At 54.6% G+C, this 23,661-nt stretch overlaps 8 protein-coding genes across 8 annotated transcripts; 5 read left to right on the forward strand and 3 right to left on the reverse strand.

Moving 5' to 3' along the window:
• Positions 1-721: 721 nt before the first annotated feature.
• On the forward strand, positions 722-2,148 carry LY79DRAFT_503921 (NAD dependent epimerase/dehydratase; the record flags this gene model as incomplete). The annotated part of the gene is made up of 3 exons (XM_060553452.1): positions 722-923; positions 1,109-1,409; positions 1,524-2,148. 3 exons carry the CDS (start codon positions 722-724, stop codon positions 2,146-2,148), a joined length of 1,128 nt encoding a protein of 375 aa, XP_060421172.1.
• Positions 2,149-4,439: 2,291 nt separating this feature from the next.
• LY79DRAFT_534391 (uncharacterized protein) lies at positions 4,440-5,651 on the forward strand. The gene is made up of 2 exons (XM_060556423.1): positions 4,440-4,820; positions 4,912-5,651. Exons 1-2 carry the CDS (start codon positions 4,767-4,769, stop codon positions 5,440-5,442), a joined length of 585 nt encoding a protein of 194 aa, XP_060421173.1. The 5' UTR covers positions 4,440-4,766; the 3' UTR covers positions 5,443-5,651.
• On the reverse strand, positions 5,652-7,049 carry LY79DRAFT_534393 (uncharacterized protein). Its single transcript, XM_060556424.1, has 2 exons — positions 6,488-7,049; positions 5,652-6,395 (listed from the first exon to the last, which is right to left on the reverse strand). The coding sequence occupies exons 1-2, from the start codon at positions 6,587-6,589 to the stop codon at positions 5,976-5,978; spliced, it is 522 nt and encodes a 173-aa protein (XP_060421174.1). The 5' UTR covers positions 6,590-7,049; the 3' UTR covers positions 5,652-5,975.
• Positions 7,050-8,014: 965 nt separating this feature from the next.
• Positions 8,015-9,386, forward strand: LY79DRAFT_503241 (mitochondrial carrier domain-containing protein; the record flags this gene model as incomplete). The annotated part of the gene is made up of 4 exons (XM_060553384.1): positions 8,015-8,323; positions 8,385-8,575; positions 8,653-9,250; positions 9,318-9,386. 4 exons carry the CDS (start codon positions 8,015-8,017, stop codon positions 9,384-9,386), a joined length of 1,167 nt encoding a protein of 388 aa, XP_060421175.1.
• Positions 9,387-15,612: 6,226 nt separating this feature from the next.
• On the forward strand, positions 15,613-18,131 carry LY79DRAFT_664916 (ubiquitin carboxyl-terminal hydrolase; the record flags this gene model as incomplete). Its single annotated transcript, XM_060562985.1, has 4 exons — positions 15,613-15,651; positions 15,786-15,932; positions 16,004-16,017; positions 16,070-18,131. 4 exons carry the CDS (start codon positions 15,613-15,615, stop codon positions 18,129-18,131), a joined length of 2,262 nt encoding a protein of 753 aa, XP_060421176.1.
• A 681-nt stretch (positions 18,132-18,812) lies between these two features.
• Positions 18,813-19,341, reverse strand: LY79DRAFT_664917 (Yos1-like protein; the record flags this gene model as incomplete). Its single annotated transcript, XM_060562986.1, has 4 exons — positions 18,813-18,868; positions 18,951-19,058; positions 19,190-19,249; positions 19,314-19,341. 4 exons carry the CDS (start codon positions 19,339-19,341, stop codon positions 18,813-18,815), a joined length of 252 nt encoding a protein of 83 aa, XP_060421177.1.
• Positions 19,342-19,627: 286 nt separating this feature from the next.
• Positions 19,628-21,966, forward strand: LY79DRAFT_534412 (Alg9-like mannosyltransferase). Its single transcript, XM_060556425.1, has 3 exons — positions 19,628-19,988; positions 20,062-20,511; positions 20,597-21,966. Exons 1-3 carry the CDS (start codon positions 19,976-19,978, stop codon positions 21,874-21,876), a joined length of 1,743 nt encoding a protein of 580 aa, XP_060421178.1. The 5' UTR covers positions 19,628-19,975; the 3' UTR covers positions 21,877-21,966.
• Positions 21,967-22,618, reverse strand: LY79DRAFT_534415 (uncharacterized protein). Its single transcript, XM_060556426.1, has one exon. It carries the CDS (start codon positions 22,567-22,569, stop codon positions 22,312-22,314), a length of 258 nt encoding a protein of 85 aa, XP_060421179.1. The 5' UTR covers positions 22,570-22,618; the 3' UTR covers positions 21,967-22,311.
• Between the last annotated feature and the right edge of the window lie 1,043 nt (positions 22,619-23,661).

The raw sequence follows: 23,661 nt of genomic DNA on the forward strand, positions 1-23,661 counted from the left end.
AACACAACGCGCACAAACACACCTACCTATACACACATACATACACACGTACATCCATCCATCCACCCATCCATACGCCCACACCACTAACAAGCTTCCAATCCCATCCCTCCCCCCTTCATTTCATCTCAATTCATGCTCCTCTTCTCCTTCGTTCCATCATCGCCACCTCCGGTTGCTTCCAGACTTCGTTTCCGCCTCTGCTCTACCTGCTACTCACTTTTGAGCAGATACACTCTCCAGTGGTTGAGATAGAACCGCACTGCTTTTTGCCCTCTTCCTTCGTCGCCTTCTCCATCGATCTGTCTCGGGCTCGATCCCTTGCGCTCTCCCCCACCCCTGCCGAGCTTTGGCCGCATCTATCCCGCTGCACTGAGCTTCACCCTAAACTCGCGCAGCAACCCTGGTGCTTCTACTTTTCCAATTCCAGGGGCAAGGGCACATCACCCCCTAACTTGAACCTGGCCCAGCCAGCCGTCAACCCCGCCGGCAGCCACCAACCCTCGCTGCCGTTGCTGCCCGTCAGCTCCTACCTTGCTGCCGAGTGCCCAGTGCACCACCACCACCACCACCACCGCCGCCGCCTCGAACCCCTCTGCCCAAACCCGTCAACTTGCGCTTGCCACATCCTTTCCTCCCCGTCGACACAACATCGCGCACAACGCACAAACAACTTTCCGAATAACTCTGCCACCGATCCGCCTCCCCCCTCTCCTTCACCATGGCCGAGAAACCCTCAGTCCTCATCATCGGAGGGCTGGGCTACATTGGTCGGTTCCTGGCCCGCTACATCCACGACAACGACCTCGCATCAGAGGTCCGCGTCGTCGACAAGGCCCTGCCCCAACTCGCGTGGCTGGCTCCCGAGTTCCAGGACGCCTGTGCCGGCACCAAGTTCATGCAGGCTGATGCAAGCAGAGAACGTAAGTTACCCGGATGAACCACCAAGAACGCGACACTATCCCCCCTTTCCCTTTCCCTTTCCCGCTCCCTTTTTTGTCACTTGCCTTCCCTCTTCTGCCTAGTGATATGGACCAGCCCTGCGGCCGTCCCCGGACATCCCGCTAGGCTTGCTGCTCTTGACTGACATTATTTCGCCCTTGTGCAGAAGCTCTAGCCAAGATATTCGACCGCCCCAATGGCAAGCAGTGGGATTACGTCTTCAATTGCGGCGGCGAGACAAGATATTCGCAGGAGGACGAGGTTTACAAGCTGCGCTCCCTCGGCCTGTCGCTTGCCGTGGGCAAGGAGGCTGCCAAGCGCAAGGTCAAGGCCTTTATCGAGCTCAGCACCGGCATGGTCTACAAAGCCGACTCGTCCCCGAGCAAGGAGGGCGACAAGTTGAAGCCCTGGAGCAAGATTGCCGTCTACAAGTTGCAGGCTGAGGAGGAGCTCGCAAAGATTGAGGGGTACGAATCTCACCTGGCATTTACCATTGAGGGTTCACGGGGCTCGGCCCATAACCCCCCCTCCCCCTCCTCATCAACGTTCTCTCGATGCTGACCATAGTGCCCGACTTGTAGATTGAACCTCGTCATTGTTCGGTTAGCGCATGTGTACGGGCCCTATGCGTCACAATGGGTTGCGACGGCACTATGCATGGCCCGTGTGTACCAATACCTTGAGAGCGAAATGAAGTGGCTGTGGGACAAGGGCCTTCGGCAAAACACGGTACACATCCAAGATGCTGTGCGAGCGCTCTGGGAGATCACGACGTGGTATGACAAGGGCAAGGACAAATGGGACGACAAGACCATGGGTCGTGTGCCCACGTTCAACGTCGTGGACAAGGGCGTGACGACGCAGGGCACAATGGCCGAGATCATTGGTGAGGTTTTCAAGATCGAGACGGGATTTCAAGGTCAGCTCATCAGCACGTTTGCGCGCCTCAACATGGACAGCGTCGTTGACGACGTCAACGACGAGCTCATGGGTCCCTGGGCCGAGCTGCTCGAGAAGGCAGGTATCGCGCGACCAGGACCTCTTACGCCATTTATGGAAAAGGAATTGCTGAAGGATACCGATCTCAGCATGGACGGCAGCCGGCTGGAGCAGGTTGTCGGCTTCCAGTACGAGAAGCCGAAACTTACCAAGGGACTGGTTGAGGAGGTGATTGAGAGCTACAAGAAGATGAACTGGTGGCCGTGACGGAATGAACTAGAAGCATGGGAGCGTGCGGATGGATAATGACTTTCCAGGCCGGTTCCCAAGAACGGGGGGCCGGTGCGGGCGCGAGAGCGTCGTGGCATCAGTCGAGTCGTTTGTTGGGAACTTTAACTGCATGCGAAAAGCATTCGGAACCGATGGCGGGCAGCAGCCGGGGCATTTGTACAACCAAGATATCCTTTTCCTTTTATTCCTTTTCGTAGCTCCGGCCATGTATGTTGGCCTTATCTTGAGGGCAGTAATCCGCGACGACGTTAGGCAGGCCGGTGCAATCTTGTATGACGACTAGGGGCTCACGGATGTTAAATTGTGACGTGCTGGAGCTGTTCATGCAACCTTGTTAGAGAAGCTCACTTGTGATTCATTCGCAGCGTCGCGAACAGCTGCTGGGATCTTCCTGCTTCCGCAGCTCACCTCGTTGGAGCTTGGCCCCGCTGCAGCGAGCAAGCTTTCTCTGGATTCTCGAACTTCGTTCCTCGGCTGTTTTGGGGCGCTGGAGTCAGTAGAGAGCCCGGCCGAACACGCGTGAGAGAGGGTCGTCGCATCGCGAACCTCTACCATCACCACCATTACCATGACTCGTTGCGCATGATTGCGCTTCACTAATTTCCTCCTCAAAAAGAGAAAGGACGGCACCCCAGTCAAGACTCTTCTGATGGGGTTGTCTTCTTGGGGGATTGTCGGTGTTTCAAGCACACATTAGAGACATAACAATGTTGACTAGACTCGATCGAGGCTTGCTGTCAGGTCTGGAATTCCGTACGAGTTGTCAATGCATGTCGTGGAACCGGGCGGATGCGGTTGGCTAGTGATGGGATGGGCGCTATTGTGCGATGCGAAGAGGGCACACGAGGTTGTGCGATGCGAAGCCGAGCGGACGGGTTCATGCTGGTAGCAAAGCGCTGTTGGACGGCAGAAGTAACTATTATGCGTTTACGGTGTTGGGGAGGGCGCGCACGAGGTTGTCTAGCTGGATATAGTAATCGGCTCGCTCCCAATCCGTCCGGTGTAACTGTATGTCATGCCCCCCGGGTATGCGCATGACTGACTGGACGACAAGGTGCGAGGCAACAGATCGTCGGTCAGGGAAAGTCTGCCAGCGCTATGGGTAGCATTTGATTGTCCAGGACGGGATGGGAGGACCGAGGCTGGTTACCGGTATGGCCCCTGTCACCTAGGTACCTATGCAAACGAGGACTTGAGAGGATGCGCGTGCCTACATCTACGTTTTATCCCAGCGAGCAGAGTGACATGCTCGCCATGCATGCTGTACTTTTCACCACGCATGGCATCCAGTCAAGTCAGCCAAGGGACCAAGAGTCAGTGTGCCGCATCAGACGATAGAAAAGGTCGTCCATCGCACGGCCGATTCAGCCTGCATCTCGCTGGACCAGGCCGGTGGTCCGCGCTCTCTTACGGTTTCTCGACATTAGCCACCTGATTTGGAAACAGACATCCAGCTTTGATTGTGGGACGGCCGGCCCAACATAGCTCAGCATCGTCGGTTGTCGTCGTGGTCGAGGGTTCTGGTTTGTGTGACTACGTCTCCACGCCGTATGTCGGCGGCCGGATTGGGATGAGAAATAGCGAGCAGAGTTTGTAGTATGCATTTACTGATCATTTGGCCCATGCGGATCTAGGTGTAACTTGGCTGGATAACCCTGTTCCGGGAGAGGAGGCGATGGATGGATAGGTGCTAGGAGGAGGAATTGAAATGGTAACAAGAGTCGTATACACAAGTACATAGTAAGTCCGGGGGGAGGGGACAGTGTGGGTAGTAACGGGGTGACTGACTGCAATCCCACGTGCATTGCTGGGCAACATTGGGAGGCTGGATGGTGTATTGAGCCTCGGTCGAAACGAGAAGCATCATAATGGCCTAGTGTTCTTAGCTCTTAATCTGGTTGGCTGAGCCATAGCAACGCAGCTTGACCTTTCTTTTTTTTCCCCTCCCTTCTTCTTTGTCCAGCTGTTTACAGCCATGATTCTGATTTCGCTACCTAGGTAGACCGTTGTTGATGTCTCGGCAGCCAAATTTTGGCTTCAAAATCCAACTTTCCCCCACCGGACCGGGCCTGTCCAATAACCTTAAGGTTGACTGAGTTCCGACAGTTCGTACCTGACTTATGGCAGTGGCAGCTACCCCTGGCTAGGCAGGTAGGTGTAGAATACCCCGCCGGGTTTGGCGCTTCTTGGCCCGAGGCTCAACCCACGTCACCTGTTTATTCTTCAGCCCAGCCCAATACATCTTATTCATGCGTCCTCGCTGTCAATCACACAAGTCACTCTTATTAATCACATAAATGAAACATATACAGGAAAGAAGTGCCTGCCTGAAACTGACTTCGCGCCTGCCTTGAGTGACTTCTGAGCTTTGTGTTCTCTTTCCCTTCCCAGGCCTATATCTATCTATCTACTCCGTACCCCTCCTGAGTTTCAGTATTGCGCTTTCACTCACAATACCCACCGAACCTTCAAATCCACCCAAGTGAAGCTTCGCCTCTCCCGAATCGACTACTTCGCCGTAATACTACTGCTCCAAAGATATTCTTCGCTCTCTGTTCTGGCTATAAGACGGTACATATTCGCATTGTGACACAATGGCTGCCCCCGCAACAAAGACAATTGCCGACCTCTCCGGCCGGTGGGCCATGGTGCGTTCAATTGCAGCCCCCTCCCCAAAGGACCCGACGCCATGCCAGCTGTGATGCGAACGGCAATGACAGCATAATAACAGTCTTCCAGAACAAAACCCTCTCTGACTCTCCTGAGCCGGCCCTCGTCGTCCAGGGCATCGGCTGGATGACGCGCAAGGCCATCGGCTTGGCCACCGTCACCCTCAATGTCAAGCAGTACACCGCCCCGCCTTCCCCTCCCGGCCAAGGCACCGAGCCCGTCACCCACATCGACATTGACCAGGTCGCGACGGGCGGTCTCAAAGGCACCTCGGAGGAGCGCTGCCTAGACTTCGAATTCCGCGAGCACTCGGATTGGATGTTCGGCAGCGTCCGCGGCCAGAGCAAGTGGATGAGCTTCGACGAGATCGAGGACGAGTTTCTCAAAAAGGGCTGGCTCCAAGGCGAAGACGAGGCTGTGGGCCCCGACGGCAAGAGCCACATCTACAGCCACGTCGAGAGCATTGACAACGGCTGGACCGCCACCCAGGTCTGGGGCTTCCAGACCATCAACGGCGAGAGACGCCACGCCCGCAACATCCTCGTCCAAAAGGGCGGCAAGAGAGCCGAGATCCGTCTCGTCTACGACTGGCTCCCCTAGAGTAATTGCGTTGGATCCGGATTGTACCGGATGTAATGGCCGAGTGGTGGCCAAGGGGCAGTTTGTCTTATACGCGGATGGGTTGGGGTTCTACACTACATGCAACGAGAGCAATGGCTCTTACAGACACACACACGAGACTAGCAATACCGTCACGCACATGATGGCGACATGCCCTACCAAGAGTAGACTTTGAGAGCATGAATAACAGTTTAACCCGATTCAAACGCCTATTCCCTACGCGTGATGATTTATGTGCAGTCGTGTGTGACAACGGAGCAATGTTGAATCGCCGCCTGCCCCTCTAGTGGTCGTGCTTCCAATGCCTTTTCCTCCGTTCCACGCGAACCACCAACGCCCGAGTGGATGCAGCTACCTCCCAACTTTTTCTTTTCTCTTCTTTCTTCCACCATAGCATAGGCTGTGTTCGGTCTGTTCCGCTACTACTGTTGGATATCAAACGACCCTTTCTCGGACAGATCTCATGTCTTCTCCGTCAATCGAATCCCCCCCTCTCCTCAAAACCACTTTCTTCACGCCGGCCTCCTCTTAACGAACTCTTGCAAGTCCTCCACCGTCGCGACGCCTAGCACGAAGCGCCTCTTCTCGTCCGTAATTACAGCGAAGTGACTCTTCCTCCCTTCGACGCCGTCGCCCTCGAAGAAGGCCTCGAGCTCCTCCAGCGGGGTCTGCATCGAGATGACGCGGTACTTGCGCCCCTTGCGCTGGAATCGTACCATGGCCTTGGAGAGCGGATCCGAGGGCGAGACTTTGCCAGCGTCAAGCAGAGCCTGGAGGTGTGGGATGGAGAGGTAGCCGACAAGGGCGCGATGGGCATCGACAACGGTCAAGTGAGTGTAGTCGCGCTCGAAGGCCGACATGAGGGCGTGGGAGATGGGGTCGGTTGGGGTCAAGGAGAGGGCGGCCGGGGGGTCAAGGTCTTCTACGGTGGCCTGGACGGTGAGAATGTCAGTGTCAGGCAGGCCTCGTGGGAGGGGTGTGTATAATCGAAACAAAGAGGACGGTCAAGGACAAGAGGACGTACGCCGCGGTAGCGAGAAGACCATTTCGAGACGTAGGGGGTGGAAGCGTCGCTGGGCTGCGATGTGGACGCCGCCGCAGCGGAGTTTGGAGCCAGAGCCGCCATCGTGAACGTTACGGGTTGTTTTAGGTCCGGTGTAAGGCTGTCCTTTTTTGGTTGTCGTGTGTATATTTCGCGGGGTTCTTCTTGGACGGGGCGGTGTCGACAGGGCTGAACGATTTGGCGGGATATAGGGACCTGAGTGTCTTGAGTGCCATGTGGGGCCACGGCCCGCGTCTTCCTGATCTGAGTGTCAAGGTTTCGCTAAGCAGCGCGCTGAACGGGTTCTTCACCAAGGAGGCGGAGGGTTCCACAGCGGTACGAAACTACTGAAGATCACTGGTAGGGCAATGGCAGGGCCCTACCGATTCACCGCATGATTCATTTCTGGTAAGAGCTCGACATTTTCAGCACTGGCAATGACTGGAGAACAAGGAAGTCGTTCCTCTGGGGTCCCTGGATATGCTGTAATCCTCATTGCTCACATTCCACAACAATACTGTGAACTATGACTATGACTATGCTGAACGACCGGCCCTAAGACGTTGGACAGCTCAGGCTCCTTTTACATACATAGGTACGTCCAATTACTGGTCTTAAGTGCTTATTCGCCGTTAAATCCGGGACACGGACGGCAATAAGCCACGACCCGTGCCTCGATAACAACACGGAATCCTCTGGTGCTCCTTATCGACATGGTTCTCCACTCCAGCTTCCACTCTGGACCTTGTGCTTCCAGTGATGTCACTCTTGCATCTCAAGTACTTCCGCGCAGCTCCAACAGCCTCCTTCCCCTCCCAATGCCACACGCTGAGGCTGCGACGGCCTGGACGACGTCTCTAAGTGATACGAAGTATCGGAGACCTCAGGAAGACAACCCCCTTTCGACCATCCCACCCATACCGTCGTTCCTAAGCTTCCCGTCCAGTCACTGCTCGGGGCGCCTTCCCATAATAGCATGCATGAGACAACAAACCTGTTTCCATGACATCGCATACTCCAACCTCTCTTTCCGGTGTCAATCAGTGTGTGACACGCAAGTCTTCGACCTCTTTTCCCCATTCCCCTAGTCTGCTTCGTTTCGTGAGCTTCGCTCTTCTGCTTCCGTCCTTTGGGAAGTGTAAGTTCAGCCTCGAGTATCTCGTTCTTGCGCCGGAAACGGTTGTTCGTATCGCGTGACATCCACCTTCATCCTTCCAAGCTAGAGCACACCCTCAGCTCCTCACCTCCCCGCGGCAAGAGAACTTCTCGTCACTGCTTTCCTCCTCGACTAGTCGTCGTCGTAAAGGAATCTTACTACTGTGCCGTGCCCGTCTTCGAGCTCTAGGCATCGTTGCGAAACCCAATTGTGCACTCGGCTCACCTTCCGAGCTAAACCCCACGGATTCAATTGTCCGTCATCAATGCCAAGGGCTGAATCTGACGCTTGTATTAGAATACCTTGGCCTATTTCAATCCCCCAATCGGCCCCGACGAAGCAGCGTCCCGGCCATGTCGTTCCTCTACCCGCGAACCGATGCCCTCAAGGGCTGTCTCTCTTCACCCTTCTGCGGCGTCGAGGATGCCGGAGCTACCCTCCACCGCCGACAGCAGCCCTCGCGCTACCAAGCTCGCCCGGAGCTCTACGGCGCCTTCTCCACCGTCGACGATGTCAAGGGCAATGCAAAGCAGCTCAGCGCTGAAGCTGCCGCCGAGTTCGATAAGGCGAGCGCGAAAGCCCAGTCCGCCGTCGGTGGCAAGATCGAGCTGTACTCGGGCAAGTACTATGCCGCCTGCACCGTTGGCGGTCTCTTGGCCTGCGTGAGTTGCCTGTCCGTCAGAAACATTTCGCAGCGGATACGACTGGCTAATCACGTAACAGGGACTTACTCACACTGCCGTGACGCCACTTGACCTCGTCAAGGTCAGAAGACAGGTGGACAGCAAACTGTACACGGGGAACTTTCAGGCCTGGGGCAAGATCTTCAGATCAGAGGGCCTCCGCGGAATCATGACCGGCTGGGGTCCAACATTCTGGGGTTACTCGGCCCAAGGCGCGTGCAAATACGGCTTGTAAGTGGTCCAACGCAGGAGCGACAAGCAAACAAGGACTCGTTCTTCGGCATGCACATGTACTAACCTACCCTAAGCTATGAGTACTTCAAGCGACAGTACTCTCTCCTCGCAGGCCCCGAGAACGCCGAAAAGTACAAAACGCTCCTCTTCCTCTCCGCATCGGCCTCGGCCGAGTTCCTCGCTGATATCGCCCTTTGCCCCTTCGAGGCCGTCAAGGTCCGGATGCAGGGCGGCATCCCCTCCCCATACAAGGGCACCCTCGATGGCTTCAGCAAGGTAACGGCCAAGGAGGGCGTGGCCGGCTTGTATAAGGGGCTGTACCCCCTCTGGGGCCGCCAGATCCCCTACACCATGATGAAGTTCGCCTCCTTCGAGACCATCGTCGAGATGATCTACCATCGCCTCCCCGGACAGAAGAGCGACTATAGCAAAGCCGCACAAACGGGCGTTTCCTTCGTTGGCGGCTACCTCGCGGGTATTCTCTGCGCCATTGTCTCCCACCCGGCCGACGTCATGGTCAGCAAGCTCAACGCGAATCGCCAGCAGGGCGAAGCGTTCGGCGCTGCCATTGGACGCATCTACAAGGACATCGGCTTCGGCGGCCTCTGGAACGGTCTCCCCGTCCGTATCGTCATGATCGGCACCCTGACCGGCCTCCAGTGGATGATCTACGTGAGTTAATGCTTGCTGAGAACTCATCTTTTTGAGGAAAAATTTGGCGACTGACAGCCTTGAGCAGGACTACTTCAAGATCTTCATGGGCTTCCCGACCACCGGAGGAGCTGCCCCCTCCGCCGAGAAGAAATAGAGCAAGAGAGGAGTATTGATTCCACGGGAGGTGAAAACAGCACGTAGGTTTGGGTTGAGCGCAATGGGATGGGGGAGATGGATGGATCATGATCCAGAATCATTAGTAGATGATGGGGGGGTTATGCCATTCTTCATCCGAACATGATTCTCCTTGGCCGTTAGAACCTATCCTGACAGTCTACGCTCTGGATATATCGAAGAATATTGAATTTGACAGTGGCTAGCTCACTGCTTTGGAAGGTCTAGAACCCCATCAAGTGACAACACTTGCCGTCGTTGCCGTCTCCTTCGCCCAAGACACCCTAAGAAGAAAATGGCCGAGAAGCGAAGGAGAGAGGTAACACGAGCGATAGCGTACCAATACTGAACCCGATTTACTTAAAGAGCAACGATCCAGAGGCGTGGTTTCATCTAGTTTTGCTAGCCTAGTGGTCAAGGCGCTTGATAGCGGACGGGACTCTAGTTCCCTTGTCTTACCCGCCGCCGTCGAGAACTGCCGCTGAGTACAGCCGCTGGCGCACTTTTTATAGCCATCTCCCTTATCCATCCTTCATCGCTGGCGCACTGTCCGTTCCTTCGAATATATGAGATGTACTAAGACTGAGCAGCCAGAGAGAAAAGGGGGGGAGGGAGGTAGTGCGCGCCAACGGACTCAATATCTGAACGTTAGGCAAGAAAGCAAAATTAAAATAAAAATAAAAATAATACGATGACGGCACCTACGCAGTGCTCAAACTGTCCGCGTATTAAGTCGCCCGGATCCTCTGCCCTTCGATCCAAGATGAGGTACCGTAATCCGATACGGAGCATCGTGTAATGACTTGGAGCGCAAAGAGTGCTACTGCCATAAGACTCGTTTTTTTTCATAACTCGCAGCATGAAATAAGATAAGCTGTTATGCAAACGGATTGTTGGTATTCTCATCCCCAACCAATTAATCAACCGTATCATGCTGCGTGCTTAGCCGCAAATCCTGCTTGGCTGGACCGCTTAGGACGTTGTATCTGGGGCAACCCTATTACAAAGTAGAATCCCTAACGGGGCCCAGAAAAGTTAAGCTTCAGATTTGGATTTGTCTCAAGGTCACCAGTAGTGAATATACGGAAAGGCATTTTTGGACGTGGCGCTTACGGTCGACATCGCGTGTGCCGTGGAACCCCGTCGCACTAGCCTCGGATGCGGACGCAGAGCGCACTGGGCGGTTCCGCACGCCGCCGACGCCGCAGCGGTCACCCCCCTCCAACCTTCCAACTCCACGACATCAGGGCCGTCCGAACCTCCCTCACGCGGACGTTGGCATTCTGATGCCAGACAACACTTCTGCCACCCCCGAAAGACAAGAACTCGGGGACATGTCTAAGTACAAGCTCAGTACCTGTTCTCTCTACATTGGACCAGAGACTGCTTGGTCAACCTTGGGACGTTACATCTGTACACTATCAAGACGGGGAAAGGCCAACGCCATGTTGCCATTTCGTCATAGCACACCTGGTAATTAGGCGGCAGTGGGGGGAACGCCACCGAGGAATGCAGGGCATGACGTCCACTTCTTCCAGAAGTTCGTGGGAATCGGGCCGGCAAGGAGGCGCGTGGAGGATGCTGACCTACCACGAGACAGCAGTGAACAGATTGTGCGGTGAAGGAGGGCGGTGGCACCCACAAGTCGGTTGTCCCATTGGGAGAGGCTAGTTCTAGTGGGCTTGGCCTGGCTAAGATGTGCGATCAAGTAAGCCAAGGAGCGCCACGAGCGAGGCACAACGACGATAGCCCGAACAGACGAATGTGAGGGTGTGGCTCGCGTCGAGCGTCCCATGTTTATCTCGGTCCTTGTTTCCCGAAGATGACGCAAAAAGAGGGTTACTGTATTTGAGGGCTTCTTGGTGCAATTGAAGCGCGGGGCATTCGGACAGGCACTCCTCTCTCCCATGGACGACACTTGTTTATCGGCGGTCAGTGAGGAGGGGACGGTTCGCCATAGGCCTTGAGCGCTGAGGACGAGCCATGAAGAAAGTGGTTTCGATCGGACATGGATGAGACAGAGGTGCAGCAAGGAATCGAATGCGCGGAGTGGTGATTGGTACCTCATCGGTGTCAAGCGGATATCCCCCGCATAGATGCTGGCTGGGTTACAAATAGCGTTCCCCCGGCCTGGTGGGAGTAACATGCTGGGACAAGGGGAGGCAAGCAGCACCAGATCGACAGAGCCCCTCTTCACTATGTATTGTGTTTGCAAAGAGACTTGGCTTGTCAGAGGGACCGCCTTGTATCTGGTATCTGCACCTTAGTCTTAAGATGAACCGAATAAGAACGGGAAGTGAGTCGGCGAACGGGCTTGGGTCCAGCAGCGTGGATGAAGGCAGCAACTAGGCCGCCATAGGTAGCCAGACACGAAATCGCACCAGTAGCGTCGGGCGGTTGGTCGTCTCCCACCAGCGGCGATGCAACAATATCATTTTGGGGTGGCCGCACCGCACCACCGAGGGATCCAACAGAGCGGAGAGGCCTGCCTAAGCGGTTGCAGGTAATAGGGTGGCCTGGCCTAGCTCGGTCTGACCTGACGGGCCAGCTGCTTGTTGACGGATGACTTACCCATCCTTGCTGCAGCAAATCTGCCATTTTCAGGCAAGGCGGGTTTAGGTTGCGTTACGTTGCGTCGAATCGCAACTCACAAGAGAAGGGGACCATGTCCGTCTGAGGAGGGGCCCTGGTACGAGATGCACGGTTGTGGGACACACCCTCGAGAAGGGAAACGGGTGATATGAAAAAAATAGGCGAGGCGGAACGTGGATTTCGGGGTTCCAGTGCCCAGGCCAAGATTGTTGACCGTGTCAAGGAGAGGTCGCAGAGTGCTTGTCCTGGACAGCGCCCGTCTCATCGTCATCCCGCCGAGCCTGTTGAGTGTTCAGTGTGCGTGAGCCTGGGTGTCATGCTGACCTTGATAACATAGGATGGCGGCTAGGGTTATTGCGCAGAAAGAAAGGTATGGCGACCGACTAACTGATTAGCAATGATTGATTGACAGACGGATTGCCCGGTGACCCTTGGATTCTGGGAGTTTGGACATTGGGAATGAACAGTTACGTAGTAGGTAGAGTTCCAGACGCCCATAATGACCACACGATCTCGGAGACATGCCAGGATATGACAGGTACACTAGCACAGCACAGCACAGCACAGCACAGCACAGCGTGGCTGTGGCCGCACCCGAATCGCGTGTTCTCGGGACCGTCTGTTTTGGACATTTCTGGTAGCCAAGCCGAACGACGTTCGGCCCCCACGTAGTGCTTGAGGAACTTCTGGTGCTGCTGTGCCGCAGGGCGCCACAAGCGCTCAGACCCGAGAGTGGCAGAGGAGGAGGAGGAGGAGGAGGAGGAGGAGGAGGTGAAGAAGAAGAAGAAGGAGGCGGCCATGGCGAATCTGACGGGTGGTCGTCTGTTGTTGTTGAGACTTATCCCGGTTTCGAGACCCGTTGATGTGGAAAGCCAAAGCCAAAGCCAAAGAGCGTATCAAGCGAGCATAATAAATCAGCGAATGTCGTTGGGTCACAGATGGCTGTTCCATTGAAACAGCCTCTAGATGCAGCAGCGTACGTGCACTAGGTCAATGTCGGGATCTAACCAACGGCGATGTGGATGAATGTAGTTTAGGATGCTGGCTTAGAACCTCGGTGACAGACAGTTGGGCGAGACGAAAGACAAAGCAGCTTTGACTGTGTGCACAGTTCTGGTGATGCCTTGACCCGCTACTGCATCTTCTGGCTCAAGTACACATCTACCCTAAGGTACCTACCTACCTACCTGCCTGCCTTACCTATCGACACGGATTAAGATCTTCACGTTGAGGACTTTCCAAGGATCGGACCTGACTTGGCACTCGGGTGACAGAAAACACTAGAATGCTTTTGGTGGTGGTTGAGGTGGGAAAAAGGTATCCTGGTTTTTTTGTTTGTCACCCGAGTGCTTGGGACTAGTGTAGTCTTGCTCCCGCTCCCACTCCCACCATGGGGGTTGGAAGCTGGAAGGAGACTAGCTGGCTGAACGAATCGACAGGGACCTGCCGCACCTGGTCTGTCTAGTACCGGTACGCTACTAAGTACAGGTACGTCTATAGGTAGGTAGAGAGAGAGAGGTACAGTACAGTGTACTTACTAGCTAGGGCGTGGTGTTCTCTGCGGGTAAGAGTGCGGAGAGACGAGAGACTGAGGGGGTGGGCTCGCATGGCAGGCTATCGATACCGTGCTCCGTGCCCTGATGTTGGTGGTGAGTGGAGCAAGGTAGGAAAGACGGCTTCGAGCAGAGAGAGCCACTTGGTTGCACGATACTTGGAGTGCTAACAGCAACAGTTTGCGAAACGTCCTTAGTGTAGGGCTCGTGACTACCTTGCTGAATGAATCAGTACTGGGGAGACACTCATATTGGATGGCTATTGAATGAGATTTCATCCTTCGGAAACTGCTTGACTTCGAGAGGTTACGGGATGGCTTCTGACTGAGACAGGATCCAGTCTTTGCAGAACGCCTCGCCCTATCGTGGAACACGGGATGGAGAAGTAGGTAAGTACCGTAGGTAGACTGCCACTTCCGTACACTATACGGGTATGCCAGGGCCGGGTGACACGTCGTGCCGGCGTCCTGCAGAGCTTCTGGTCGTAGGCAGTGCTAGTGCAGTTGGTTCTTTTTTTTTTCTTTTTTTTCTTCCTTTTTTTCCCTCGTTTTCTTGGACGCTACTTCTGTTCGACCCCCGATCATTCCAACCGTACGGATACCGAGGTACGCTACCTGCCTAACCTAGGTCGGTATGTACACTACTCCGTACCAGACCAGACCAATCCACTCACTCCAATGCTGCTGCCAGGTACACTCAGTGCCCTAGCTCTCACTCAGTGCCCTAGCTCTCACTCCCTCCTTGTCCTCGCCTTCGCACCCGATCCGACATCTCACTACATCGCAACGTTGAGCAACCCAGCATGGAAGGCGAGGGTTGAGATACGGCCATGTCACCCGTTATCTCCGCGGCCATGTGTTTTGGAAGAGAGCGAACAGGCACTGCCTAGTGCTAAGACTCCCTAGCCATCTTTTGTCATGTCCTGCCCTGCCCTGCCCTGCCTTGTCCTTTGACCTCTTTCTTCCCTCATTTTATCATCAGCTTGTCGTCCTCTAATTAAGACTCTGTCACACCTCAACCATTCCCCATTCCCCCCAAACGCACCGACGAGGAGGGGAAGGACACACGGGGGGGGGGGACACATTCGCTCCAGCCTCCATGCCACCCCCTGGTCGGGAACCCCATGTCTGGACTGTCTAGCCTTGCACTCGCTCCGTAGTAGTACTAGGTCCGTTCTGTGTCCTGCAACCCTTCGATTCCTTCCATCGACCTCCACCTTCCCTACACTGGCACTGTCAACCTGCGGGTTGCCTGGGTGGAACACCCCTCGTCGTCGGTCCCACCACTAGCAGCCTGCCATTCCCAAGTGCCCCAAATGACCTACCTACCTACCACTTATCTAGGTATGTACTCCCCGTACACACAGTACAGTGCCTAAGTAGGGTCGCCTACCGTCGCTGTCTGTCGCTGTCGCGTTCTACTTCTCCGTCTGTCCAATCCTGTCTCGTCTTTGCTTTCCAACCCACAAGCTCGCCTCCCGTCCTGCCTGCTCCTTGCTATTTGCGCCCATCAACCCCAGGACCCCAAGTCTTGAGAGTCCTAATCCCTCCCTCCCTCTCTATTTGTGTGTGTGTGTGCATGTGTGTGTTGTGGCCCAGCTGTTACAGCTCCTGTTACTTTCCTCATCCTTCCCCGTCTGCTCCCACATCGCTGTCTCCTCTTTCTCACTGCTAGCCAACACGGCCTGGTCCCATCTCTGCGTCCTGGCAAATGCTGCCGCTTCAACCACCGTCCGCCTTCAATCTCCCCTGACATCTCTCCGTCCTCTCTCCATCGTCCCTCCACAGACCAACCGCCAGCTTCGGCCGAATTCCCGAGAACACGACCCATACTGCTCGGTGCCACAACCGCGCGCATCGCCCGAATTCGCTCCAATTCACGACATCACCTCTCCCCGCACTCCCCTCGATATTATATCATTCATCGCGAGCCCAATTGCCTATCGCATGGTAGTCTTTGCTTTCTCTGACCGGCCTTCGTGAGCTTGTCTCGCGCCGATACTACCCGACGAGAATTGATCGCGGCTTCTATTCATAAACGCATCGGAGAGAAGTCGCCAACATGGCAGGCTTCTTCAACAAACTCAAGAGTGCGGGAAACGTACGTTTGCTCCCTCGTCAACCCTCAACCCACCCCCCTCCCTGAACGTAACGTCTGATATTGCTTGCTTCTCGTCTCCGTTCTCCTGTTGCTGTCTCCGCGACGTCATTGCTGACGGTGATCACGATACTCAGACATCATCGAGCCCCACCAGCAAAGATGCGCCGAGCAAGAAGGTCAAGGAAGAGCCAGCACCAGAGCTCACCCCCCTGGAGAAGATGTTGCAGAATGCTGGTCCGCTGAGGGAAGATGGCACCGACAAGTTCTTTGGCCTCGAGAATGTAAGTCCTCAATGCCCCACCCGGCCTACCACCCTCTTTCCTGAGACAACGAGTACTAATCGGCCGTACAGTTTGGAAATACCTGGTACGCAGCTTCGTCGCCCCCGTTTGCTCTCACTCACTGACTGTCTCCGCAGCTACTGCAACTCGATCGTTCAAGCACTATTCTACTCGGAATCCTTCCGTGACCATGTTATCAAGTATCCGCTACTCTCACCTACCGATACCCCGAACGGAACCCGACCGAAGGTGAATGTGACGATCCGGCCGCCCGTCGCAAAAGAGCCCCCGAATACCCCTGGTGCGAAACAGAAGGGCCTTAGTGCCTCGGAGTCGACGAGGCGCAGGCAGGCCATAGCCGCGGGAATGGTCCCTCCTGGCGCGCCAGCAATACGCCCGGAAGATAAGCCTGATTCCCCGGAATACAAGAAGAAGCAGGCCATGATTAAGGGTCCGATTCTGGAGTTGGCGCAAGAAAACCCGTCCGCGTACGGCATGGAAGAGTGCACATTCACAGGACTAAAGGATATTTTCCAAGCACTCATCGAAAGCAACACGAGGACGGGCGTGCTAAGCCCGCAGCGGTTCTTGGAAATCTTCAAGCGAGACAACGAGATGTTCCGCAACTCGATGCACCAGGATGCCCACGAATTCTACGGTCTCGTCCTCAACGACGTCATATCCAATGTCGAGGCAAACGCCAAACGTGTTCAGGAGCGAGAGGCTGAGACGAAAGATGGCCTGATCCAGTCCGTGGAGAACGCTCTCGGGGCAGCGAACCCCATCAGCCGGTCACCCAACGGGATGGGTTCGCCAGGAACTGGCTGGGTGCATGACATCTTCGAGGGTGTCTTGACGTCAGAAACGAAGTGCCTCACTTGCGAAACGGCTTCGCAAAGAGATGAAACATTCCTGGACTTGTCCATCGACTTGGAGGAACATTCGTCGGTAACGTCTTGCCTGCGCAAATTCTCGGCCGAGGAGATGTTGTGTGAGCGTAACAAGTTCCATTGCGACCATTGCGGCGGACTTCAGGAGGCCGAAAAGCGAATGAAGATTAAGCGGCTACCGAAGGTTCTCGCACTGCATTTGAAGCGATTCAAGTACACTGAGGACTACAGTCGGCTGCAGAAGCTCTTCCACAGGGTCGTGTATCCCTATCACCTGCGCATGTTCAATACCACCGATGATGCAGAAGACCCCGACAGGCTCTATGAACTGTACGCCGTCGTCGTTCACATTGGCGGAAACGCCTACCACGGCCATTACGTCTCGGTAATCAAGACTAAAGACCGGGGCTGGGTTCTCTTTGACGATGAGATGGTGGAGCCGGTTGACAAGCATTTTGTTCGCAATTTTTTCGGCGACAAGCCTGGAATGGCTTGCGCCTACGTTTTGTTCTACCAGGAAACCACTTTCGAAAAGGTGCAAGCTGAGATGGAGGCCGAGGGGCTGGAGGAAGTCAAGATCGCTAGTGAAGCTGCCAACGTTGCTCATGAGAACGGTCAGCCAAACGGCACAAATGGCACAAATGGCACGGCGCCGCTTTCGAAACAGTTCACGCAGCCCATCAGTCAAACCGACGAACAGGAGCCGCTTCCGAGCCTCGCACATGCACAAACCGCCCCGGGTAAGGTGGACGCTCCGCCGCCAGAGAAACTGCTTCCAGCGTACGAGAAGCTCGCTACTCCTCCTGTTCCTACGATTCCTGCTGGCATCACCAGGTCCAACACGGCGGCGAAGACGGATAAGTCCAAAGATGACAAGAAGCGCGAGAAGAAGGAACAGGAAGCTGCGGATAAGGCCCGGAAGCAAGCTGAAAAGGAGAAGGCGAAACAGGAGGAGAAGCAACAAAGGGAGAGTATGGCCCGGAGGAGGGATGCCTATCAGCGAGAACAGGACGACCTGCACAAAGCAATTGAGGCCAGTAAGAAATCAGCACCGGACGACACCAAGAAGAAGGACTCGTCAAGTCCAGGCGGGTTCCTCAATCGGTCGAGCCGGGCAAGTAAGTCGATGAGCAGGAAGAGTTTTGGATTCCTGAGCAAGGATAAAGACAAGGGCGAATCGCGCCAACCATCAGAAAATGGTCACAACGGCTCCGATGGATCAGCAAACCAGCCAGATAAGCCCAAGGAGTTGAGGGAGCGGTTCAGTTTCAATCTTGGCAGGAAGAAGAGCGGCAACTTGCTTTCATGAAGCGACAAATGACGTTGTCATGGATTTCTCTGATGGCTCCATTGTGATATATTGCAGTACATACATGAAAAAAAAAGGGGGGAGGGGGGTCGAGAGGTAGTTCTGCACGATTGGCGCAGTACATGGCCAAGCCAAACTGGCACGAATCACCATCATTGGGTACATGAAGAACTTTGGGAGTGGGGGGGAGACGACTCTTGGCGCAAGCAGATACCCGAGCATGGTGTGGTTTGCTTGGATAATATTTTTTTCACTTAATGATGGCATAGGGGGATATGTGCGATGATGGCATCTCGAGCGTTACTTTCCCCTCCGGCATCTTGTCGGGCTGTACAATAGCACAAGACGCCGCCGATGACAGATGGTACAGAATATCGAGAGACGATGTGCTTCCGGGAGAGCTAGGGCTCAGTTCGGAATAGTTGAAGCATTGTCCCCGCCCAAGATTTTGACGATAATCGATCGCTGCCAGTGAATTGTACACTCGGACACCTGGTGCCCAGCCGACAAACCCAAACCGCGCCCGTTTACCCCCCTCAACGCCGTTTCATTACCATGATGCCATGCGGTGGAAAAGTGCTACAAGCCATGTGTATGATCCATTTTTTCGAAAGAAAAAACCCCAAAAAGAAGTGAAGATGCAGCTATCGTCAACCTTTCCCCGTCTTTGCCTCAGAGTCTTTAGCCGAGGATGAGTTCGTACAGGATGATGATGGTGTTGATCCCAATCAACGGTACTGCGTGAAGTACTATTAGCACGGATTTCAGGAGAAATAGGAGCGCAGACAGGTTGCGCGCGCTCTCAGGAAGGGGTCGTACTTCTCATGAGAGTCCGTACGCTGGCGATCAGGTTAATGATTTTCGCCTTGACACTGGCGTCGGTACTTGCGCCAAAGCTCGGGTCGTAGGAAGAGGGGGAGAGGTTGACTGTTTATTTTGCAGTTGTTAGCTGGGCTTTGTTCCTACACCAACCACCGGCTCTACCATGCGCCTCGAGGTCGTAGATTCAGGGGGTAAGTAAGCAGGTGGGAGAGGGCGGGGGAAGAGGGGGCCCTCACTGCGCGCGAGAAAGCGGTCTTCGGAGAGGATGGCAATGGCGTTGATGAGGAGGACAGCGACTGGGAAGGGAGATGTTAGCATCGTGGAAAGCTTGCGAGATTCGTATGAAGAGGGAAGACGGACTGTAGAGGAAGTTGCCTATGATGTACATCTTGACGGTTCCGTTGGCATCCGGTCGCGCACTATCGGGGGAGCTGGTATTTGGTCTGCTGGGTTGGATCAAGGCGTAGCGTCTCCTTCCGCAGGGTTGGGCTGAGGTTATAGGAACGGAGCGCCGGGGATCAGGAGCCAGGTGGTGATAGTGACCGGTTGGATGGAGGGATGTGTTGTTCTGTCCAGAGCTTTGGAGGGGCACGTTGATCCGTTCCGAGGATCCCTGCATTGAGGCACTACTTGTCACTGTGTCCACTAGCTCTCCAGGTAGTAGTGTAAACTGACTACGGAGAACCTAACTTATCAGATCAGCATTGCTATGAGCTAGCTGGTGCCGTGCACGGACGCTCGCTCAGAACGCACTTTCTCAATGGCATTAGCAGGCACGAGACGCCAGCTTACACCTGCTCTGAATGCAAAGAAGAAAATCGTGAAGAAGATAAACGATTTCAAAATGATAAGGTGAGAAAGCACAGGGCAAATTGTTTCACAACCTCGCGGCCTGCCCATTGCTTCTCTTCTGTTCGCATTTATGTTCGTCCCTCCGCAATGAGATTAAGCATCAGAGACTCCTTTTCCCTTTGCGACACATCTCTGCTCCTCCCTTCGGACCCTTTACTCACTCATTCATAATGAAGCTCCTAGGTAAATATCTCACAACACACACCCTCTCGGTCCTAATAGTCTTTGGAAAACCTCCAACACTAACAAACTCCAGATGTCGTCCTCCTGGGCCTCGTTCCTGCTCTCATAACACTTCACCTTATCCTCGCCCCGGACACGAAAGTCGAGGAATCCTTCAACATCCAGGCCGCCCATGACGTGCTCGTCTACGGCACGCCCACTCACGACGTCGCCGCTCGCTTGCGCGCCACCTACGATCACTTTGAATTCCCCGGTGCCGTCCCGCGCACCTTTGTCGGCCCTGTCCTCCTCGCCGGCCTTGGCGGGCCCGTCGTCAACCTCTTCGGCTTCCACCACGCCCAGCTTATCGTCCGCGCGCTCCTGGGGTTTGCTAACGCTGCCGCGCTGCTGGTGTTTGCCAGGAGCCTGGGTAAAGGGTTGGGCTCGAATGTGATGAGGTGGTGGGTTGTGTTGCTAGTCAGCCAGTTCCATGTTGTGTTCTACGCTTCAAGGACATTGCCCAACATGTTTGCCTTCGGCTTGAGTGAGTGCCCTCTCGCCCCCCTTTCCCCTAACTGAGCCCTCAGCCTCCCCTCGAATGAAAGATCCGAAGGACTGACACTGCTCAGCAACGCTTGCCGCAGCAAACCTACTCCCATCTCCTTCCACCTCTCCCAAGTCCCGCCCCGCGCGCCTCCGTGTCGCAATCTCCCTCCTTGTCTTCGCTGCCGCAATCTTCCGCTCCGAAGTCGCCGTCCTCCTCGCAACCACAGGCCTCTACCTTCTCGCCACACACCAAACCACGATTCTCCGCCTTGTCCGCCCCTTTCTCATCTCCTTCGCCGTCGCCGTCACTGTCTCCGTGCCCCTCGACTCGTATTTCTGGCAGAAGCCGCTCTGGCCGGAGCTCTGGGGTTTCTACTACAACGCCATTCTTGGCTCTTCGTCCAACTGGGGCGTCTCCCCCTGGCACTACTACTTCTCTTCGGCATTGCCGCGCCTGCTCGTCAATCCCCTGGCCTTCCTCCTAGTCCCGCTGGCCCTCTTTCACCCAGCAACATCCCGCACAGCAGCTGGCCTCGTGGTGCCCCCCCTCCTCTTTGTTGCCATCTACTCCCTCCAACCACATAAAGAAGCCCGCTTCATCTTCTATACCGTTCCGCCCCTGACCGCCGCAGCAGCCCAGGGTGCAAACCTGATCTTTGCTCGCCGCTCCAAGTCTCCGCTCTACGCCCTGGCCTCGGCCGCTCTCGTACTCAGCGTTCTTGCCTCCCTCGCCGCCTCAACGGGCATGCTTCTCCTCTCCTCCCTAAACTACCCCGGCGGCGACGCACTCCGCCAGCTGCACGCCCTCGTCGTCTCCGACTCCTCGGGCAGCGGTGGCGCCGTCACCTCCGTCCACACCGACGTCCTCAGCTGCATGACGGGCGTCACCCTCTTCAATCAGAACCTTGTCGGCCTGCCCAAGAACCCGCACGCCCGCGCCCTCGAGTCCGCCCTACATGACGGCACCTCCGCCTCGACGACGACATCCTTGCCGATCCTCACGTTCGACAAGACCGAGGACAAGGCCGTCCTCGCCGATCCTGCATTCTGGTCCCGCTTCGACTACGTCATCGCTGAAGACCCGGCCTCCGTCAGGGGCGGCCAATGGGAGACGGTCGGCATCGTGCAGGGCTACGCTGGCGTCGAAATCCTACGACCCGGGTCCAAGTCCCCATCTGATGGCGGTGACGAGGAGGAAGGGGAGCCAAGGATCCTGGGACGAGGCCTGGTAGTCAAGCGGGTGCGTGACCTAGTCCGGGGATTGACGGGCGGCTGGTGGGTTGGGCCGCGCATGGAACCACGGATCCGGATCCTGAAACGGACCAAAGATGCCGGCGCTGGTGTCCGGATCGTCTCCCAGTAACTGTGTGGAGCACTTTCCAAGTCCGTCACAACACTCGGGCTCAGAGTGACCAGCTGGAAAAGTAGGCCCGTCCGTGCATTGAATAAAGGCTTATTAAATAAATGAAGGCAAGCTTTGCCACATGACGTGATGTGAATGTTGCCATGTGATCACCTTATTGTGTAATTACTTTCATTATCTTCATGTGACTTCCACTATAGTTCTTCTATGTCTGAGGAGTCATCTGTCTGACCTGTCACTTGGTTCTGTACAAATGCCATGCCGCCCGCTGGTTGTGCTTGTCTAGTGGGGCAGCTTTGCCTGTAACTTGTTGGGTCATAACACTCTATCAGGAGTTCTCAACAAGATAGAGGACGATGCTAGTAGAATTAGCTAGATATAACACTCTTTAACAAAAGCTTAACAACTTACGTTCTTTTAAAGTAATCCTAGGCTTTAATAACCCCATCGGGTCGGGTGGATTCGAGGTGATGCACAGGCTCCACTTTTGCAATATAAGTTCGCGCAGCAAGGCAGCTTCCCTCTGGTGATACCGCAGTTGGCAAACAGTGGTGCACAAACTCTGAATTTCCGGGGCTGCAGCTCAGCCAGGGCGTCGCGGGCTGCTAGATAGTTCTTCGCCTCCGGGATAGGCGTAGCGCTAACAGCTATAGCTAGGGCAAATAAGGTACTAGCAACAGAGTGGAAGTGCATTATAGGCGGTGTATAAGTTATATGTTAAGAGTAGATAATAATGTTTAAATATAGGTAAAAAGCAAGAACTAACACTAGATAATCTATAGGTTATCTGTCTTTGTATTTATATATCTTAAAGAGGAATAAAAATAGAAAGAGTATAAAACTATTCTATTAACAATATAATCTAATAAAACGTTTATATTTAATTCTTCTATCAATTGTATACTACTATATCATACTTTAAAATATATACTCAGTAAAAAAGATTAAAAATGAAGGTATATTACTTAAATTATGTAATGGCATTGGGTGGTGTGCCAACGCCTGACAATAGACCGTTCTGGCAACTGGCAAAAGATCCGCCAGTTCTGGCACTACGTGCCAGAGCTGCACCACACATGACCTTATAAGGCGCCCTATCGCCGACCTCTCGGCGATATCCTTACAATTGCCCCCCTTTCAATGCGATGCGTCCCGAGGAGCCCGCACTAGCGCCGGTATCTGTGCGCTGGAGCACAAGGTCATGCGAACCCCGAAGGCCCTGGGCAGCCTGGCATCTGGCGACACCTGCCGCCAGATACTGCCTCCCTGCACCTAGTCCCTCTGAGCCCAACGTAGGTGTAAGGGAATAAGTGGGGTTTCCCTTAATAAGTGTACCGTATCCTCTCAGTAAATTCGCCCATAGCTAATCCACAAGCTAACGGCAAGGGGTATCGCAGCCGCTGTAAGAGGTATAGTGTGCTAGCAGAAACAGGGATCTAGAACAGTAAAAGCAGGGATTAGTCATTTACGTCAGCAGGAAGTTAAGGCGTCAGAACAGTAAATAAAGGGCAAGTGGGCAAATTGGTGGATAAGTGGATAGGCTGACTGCTTTCTATAATAGGTTTAGCGCCACAAGCGGCTACTTTGCTCCTTGCTGTTAGCTTGTCAATTAGCTATGGGCGAATTTACTGAGAGGATACGGTATGTGTGGTGTAATGCTGGCACAAAGTGCCAACATTGGTTGATCTTTTGGGTATTTGCCCAAACGGTCTATGGACGGGCTTAGTACACCACCTGAGTTCCCTGACATTAACTATATCATTGTTACGGTGAGTAGCATAAAGG

This window comes from Colletotrichum navitas (assembly GCF_030913465.1).
Source record: "Colletotrichum navitas strain CBS 125086 chromosome Unknown LY79scaffold_1, whole genome shotgun sequence".
NCBI classification, from domain to species: Eukaryota; Fungi; Ascomycota; class Sordariomycetes; order Glomerellales; family Glomerellaceae; genus Colletotrichum; species Colletotrichum navitas.

Coding starts and splice junctions, on each gene's coding strand:
- LY79DRAFT_534412 (XM_060556425.1), top strand. Junction 20,512..20,596: donor CATGTTTGCCTTCGGCTTGA/GTGAGTGCCCTC, acceptor GACACTGCTCAG/CAACGCTTGCCGCAGCAAAC.
- LY79DRAFT_534391 (XM_060556423.1), top strand. CDS start 4,767: ATGGCTGCCCCCGCAACAAAGACAATTGCCGACCTCTCCGGCCGGTGG. Junction 4,821..4,911: donor TCTCCGGCCGGTGGGCCATG/GTGCGTTCAATT, acceptor ACAGTCTTCCAG/AACAAAACCCTCTCTGACTC.
- LY79DRAFT_534415 (XM_060556426.1), bottom strand. CDS start 22,569: ATGCACTTCCACTCTGTTGCTAGTACCTTATTTGCCCTAGCTATAGCT.
- LY79DRAFT_534393 (XM_060556424.1), bottom strand. CDS start 6,589: ATGGCGGCTCTGGCTCCAAACTCCGCTGCGGCGGCGTCCACATCGCAG. Junction 6,396..6,487: donor GGTCTTCTCGCTACCGCGGC/GTACGTCCTCTT, acceptor CTCACCGTCCAG/GCCACCGTAGAAGACCTTGA.